The sequence below is a fragment of the Echinops telfairi genome, unplaced genomic scaffold (genome assembly GCF_000313985.2).
Source record: "Echinops telfairi isolate 266 unplaced genomic scaffold, ASM31398v2 ScPeMD7_8;HRSCAF=38, whole genome shotgun sequence".
Lineage (NCBI taxonomy): Eukaryota > Metazoa > Chordata > Mammalia > Afrosoricida > Tenrecidae > Echinops > Echinops telfairi.
In genome coordinates, this window is record NW_022103905.1 from 10,253,747 (window position 1) to 10,258,450 (window position 4,704).

General features: G+C 45.2%; 1 protein-coding gene across 1 annotated transcript in view; it reads right to left on the reverse strand.

Moving 5' to 3' along the window:
* Window positions 1–4,704, reverse strand: part of LEO1 (LEO1 homolog, Paf1/RNA polymerase II complex component) — a 31,150-nt gene that overhangs the window by 11,598 nt on the left and 14,848 nt on the right. The window contains exons 4-5 of the mRNA XM_013006337.2: window positions 1,722–1,816; window positions 988–1,133 (exon numbers count right to left, since the gene is read on the reverse strand). Of these exons, the coding sequence (XP_012861791.2) occupies window positions 988–1,133; window positions 1,722–1,816 (241 nt within the window). The remainder of the gene's footprint in view (window positions 1–987; window positions 1,134–1,721; window positions 1,817–4,704) is intronic.

Here is a 4,704-nt window from a genome sequence, read left to right on the forward strand (position 1 = left end):
TTTTCCCCTTCCCTCTCTGTTCCCCCTCCCAAGATAATTTTTAAATCATAATAAAAATATCTTAATGCTCGACTTCAAGGGAGTATTCAAATTACTGCACTGCCTGTAAATTTGGTATTACTACACACTGCTAAAAATAACGTATAAGGAAACTAAATGTTTACTCAAAATGTTCTTTGTTCTCATAAAGTAAGTCTTTCCAAAGCACGGACCCACATGCTCTAGCCTCCCGCGTCCCTCTGTTTGAGGGAGCCATTCAGCCGCTCCCGGGCATCAGCACTGCCTACTGCTGCTGACCACACTGGTGAGCGGCTAGCCCTACATGCGCCAAAGCCACTAGCTTTTCTCAATCCACGGCGGCTACTGCAGAGGACATCTGCCGTTTCTCTAACAAACTTCCTCACACTCAACCTCGGTTGTTGCACAGTTTCACTAGTCAAAACATCTTGAAAGCCTTAGGATGTCTGCAAATTAATTCACAAGACAGTATCAACCTGCTAAGAGTCTCCCTTAAAAACATTCCATGCGAAAGGGGGAACTGATAGCAATGATTGATGTAGAACACACTCAAGGGGGGAAAATAACAGAAATGAGGGTGAAGGGAGACAGCGGAAGGTATAAGACATGAAAATAATAATTTATAATTTATCAAGGCTTCATAAGGGTGGGAGAATGGGGGAGGGAGGGAAAACAAGAGGAGCTGATACCAAGGGCTCAAGTAGAAAGAAAATGTTTTTAAAATGATGATGGCAACATACGTACAAGGGCACTTGGTATAAGACGATGTATGGATTGTTATAAGAACTATAAGAGCCCCCAATAAAATGAAAAAAAAAATTCCATGCTTTTCTACCACAGGATATGCTTAATTTTTTTCTACAGACACATAAGGAATCTTCCATTCTTTGGTATGATGGATCAACCATGTAAAATAAAATAGCTACATTCCCAGTCAACATGGAGAAAAATGCTTCACTGATCCTTTACCTGGGCTCCACGCTGAGGAAGTTGGGCAGTTTAACGAAATACAAATCATTTCCTAAATCAGTGTTCACTTTGGGGATTTCTACTTCTATTCTGGTCTCGGGAATTGGCTCTTCCTCCTGCTGATCCTGAGGTACTCCATTTTCATCCTGGTAAAGGAATCAGAGCAATCCAGCGTCTGGTGAGATCTTAGAACAGCCTCGCTCCAGCTCCGTCCTTTAGGGACGTCGTGGGCAGAAGCATACTTAGACCGTTACTGCAAGGCGAAGGCAATCCTCAATCCCTACCCTTACCCACCTACTCCCAACAGATTGGTTTGAGTGCATTAATACAAGAAAATCTCTTGTATTGACAAACAGATCTTGCAAATATTAGCAGAAGGTTATCAATCAACCATTCAATATGAGATAACAATTAAAATCAAGGTAGAGCATTAACATAGCACACATTTCTTAGCATGATCAACAACACAACACTTAAGTCAATGGTTCTCAATCCCAGGTCCTCACAGTATAGCCCTCAAAGGCTTGGCCCCAACCTCAGGCCAGGAAGCGACTTCAACTCTCCCTTTCAAGTAAGCCCTAGCTAACCAAAAAAAGATGCCTGTTGATTTTATTTCCAAATTATAATTGTTGTCAACATCTTCTCCTAAGCACAAGTGAAACCCGTAGCCTGACACTTCTACTCAGCCTCTGAATAAGCGGTTCAGTTCATATTACGGTAGTGATTTTACTTACAACAGGCTGTCCTGGAGTGGGTGGCTTATCTTCCCCGTCACTCCCTGAAGAGATATCATCTGCACCTCCAAAGAGATCCATGGTTCCACTATTATCTTCAACAATGATGAAAAGATGAACAGCATTAATTTCTATAATTAAGGTTCTCCAAAGATAATCATTAACCAGGCAGCAGAAACCACAGATAAACAACTGGGTGCCTGGCTTTCAAACGGCTGAGCAGCACGTCTGCGGCAGGGAGAGGGCAGCGCCAGAGAGGGCAAAGCTTCCTAAGCTGCAGCCTTGCTCTTCCGCTTCCTTTTATTTCCCGGGAGCCCACATGTCCTCCTGCAGTGGTAGAGGTCCTCAAAGTGGAGGTGTAAGCACGCCACACAGGCCAATTTTCTGCCTGAGCACCGCAAGGCTCAACGTTATCGCTCCTCCCTGTACTGGCCTTCAGTCTTCCAGGCCACCGTGCTCTGCAAAACTGAGTTGCTCAAGCTGGGTTACCAGGGGGAATGAATAAGGAAGCGAAGAGGATGGTCAAAGAGTAGACTATTTGAAACTGAGATTAAAGAAAGGCTATTGCTATTGGTAATGACATAGTCTAGGGCAGCGGTTCTCAACCTGTGGGTCATGACCCCTTTGGGGGGAGGGGGTGTCAAATGACCCTTTCACAGGGGTCGCCTAAGACCATGGAAAACACTATTTCCAATAGTCGTAGGAACCGAGACACCGCTTCTCTGTCTCTGGGCAGGTCCGCCCACCTGCAGATACACCCACATACGAGTACCTGATGTGAAGGCTGTTACCTATGCTACACAATGGCTCAAGGCAATCATTTCATTTATTTTGAATTAGGAATAATATTTCACAATATATAATTACATGATGTTTTTATGATTAATCACTATGCTTTAATTATGTTCAATTTGCAACAATGAAAATACATCCTGCCTATCTGATATTTACATGATGATTCTTAACAGTAGCAAAATTACAGTTATGAAGTAGCAACGAAAATAATTTTATGGTTGGGGGTCACCACAGCTGAGGAACTGTATGAAAGGGTCGCGGCATTAGGAAGGTTGAGCACCACTGGTCTAGGGTAAGATAAGGAGAGTGAATTAACGAAAGTAGGACAGAAGGCAAAGTCACTGAAAAAGAGGGAAGGAAGTAAAGGTCAAGGTACTGACAAGTTCATCCATGTGATAAAATTACCGAAACTACAACCTTCACCCCCACTCAGCCAACACTGATAGCTTCTTCTTGGCTATTACCATTATCCAACATACTCTATGTGAGCAAGTCACAGGGGGGATTGTGTTCTCCCAAAATATATGCCAGCTTGACCAGGTCATGATTCTCAGGGGGTTGGCAGTTATGCGATGAACTCCATGATGTGACGGCCGGATGTGATACACCAGGCCTGTACTGCTGTAAGAAGCTTCCTGGGACGTGGTCGACAACACTTTTTCTCCTACAAGGGGGCAGAGACAAAGGGGCCTACTACACCTGGAAAAGAGGCACCAGAGGCAGAACTTATCCTTTGGCCCCGGGGCTCCTGCACTGGAAACTACCTAACTCCGGGGAAGGTTGATGCAAGACACATGGAGATCTCAAAGAAACACAAGGTCCACAGATACTGCCAGGAGACAAGGACCTTCCTCCTAAACTGTTAGGCAACAATGAAAAAGCCTTCTAGAACAGTGTTTCCCAGAGTGAGCAAAACCATCCCGTGGAGGGTGCTGGAATGGTCAGGGGAGGAAGTGGTAAAAACAGATACCTATACTTTGTCCTGGATTGTAGGCGACAGAACTCAAGTTGTTATGGCCTGGGGGTGGGGTGGGACTGGGGGCGGGAATGCTGAGTAATTTTTTTTCTGAAAAAGGCGACGGTAGGAATAGTTTGGGAAACTATTCCCGAGAGCTAGAACTGCAAATCTGGCCTAGGCTTTTAAGACTATGAGAAAATACATTTGGCTTGTAGCATACTTCTGTTATAACTGCACAATATAACTAAGGCAGAGAGTAAGCAAAACGTTTTGTGATACTGAAGTATATGCTAATACAGCTATCAAGAAAATCATGGAGTTCCTAGGTGGCACAGATGGCTAAGCACTCCACTACCATCCAAAAGAAAATCAACAACGTGTTGCTACTAGTGCTCCAGTTTATGCGTGTATGAATTTATGCCACAAGAAATGTGTTCAAACACTGCGATTCAGGGATGGCCGCAACAAGTTCTCTCAGTGATACACTTGGTTAGTCTCATCAGGGGACTACGAGAAGGAGGATACTGTGTGTGCCGTGAGCAAAAAACGATTCTGAGGTCCGGGCTAATGTGCTCACATTTTACTCACCGTGTTATGAGTGGCCCTACCTCAGACCGGTTCCTATTACGTGAGTCCTACAAGGAGGGTCTCATGCAGAGAGCAGTACTGGTATAGTCTGTCCAACAGTGGCTGTGAGCGAAATGGAAGAATGAACGCATCTGCCAAGCTGTGAACCGCTCACCGTGGCTCTCAAAGCCAATTTTTTGTAACTCTCAGCAAACAACTGACTCAGTAGGACTATGCAAATGAGGGATGCTTGTCACCCACTGTGTTGACAATGTAAATAGGGGGCACGGCATCCTTGTGGGGCTTTAATCCGTTCATGGCAAAAACTCCCATAATCTCATTTCACTGTTCCATAAGCATTTTGAAGGTCCCTAATACGGTGTGTATAGAGCCCTAAAGTGGGAACTGGTCAGCTTTGCAAACCCGTTAAGACTTAAAATGAGGGCGACGACCTGAGCGGGTTTGCTGGAATCGCGGCGGCGGCGACTGGGGGCTCTGTTCCACTGCAATCATGTCGATTATGTCCTACAATGGCGGGGCCGTCATGGCCATGAAAGGGAAGAACTGTGTGGCCATCGCGGCGGACAGGCGCTTCGGGATTCAGGCCCAGATGGTGACCACAGACTTCCAGAAGATCTTCCCCATGGGAGACCATCTGTACAT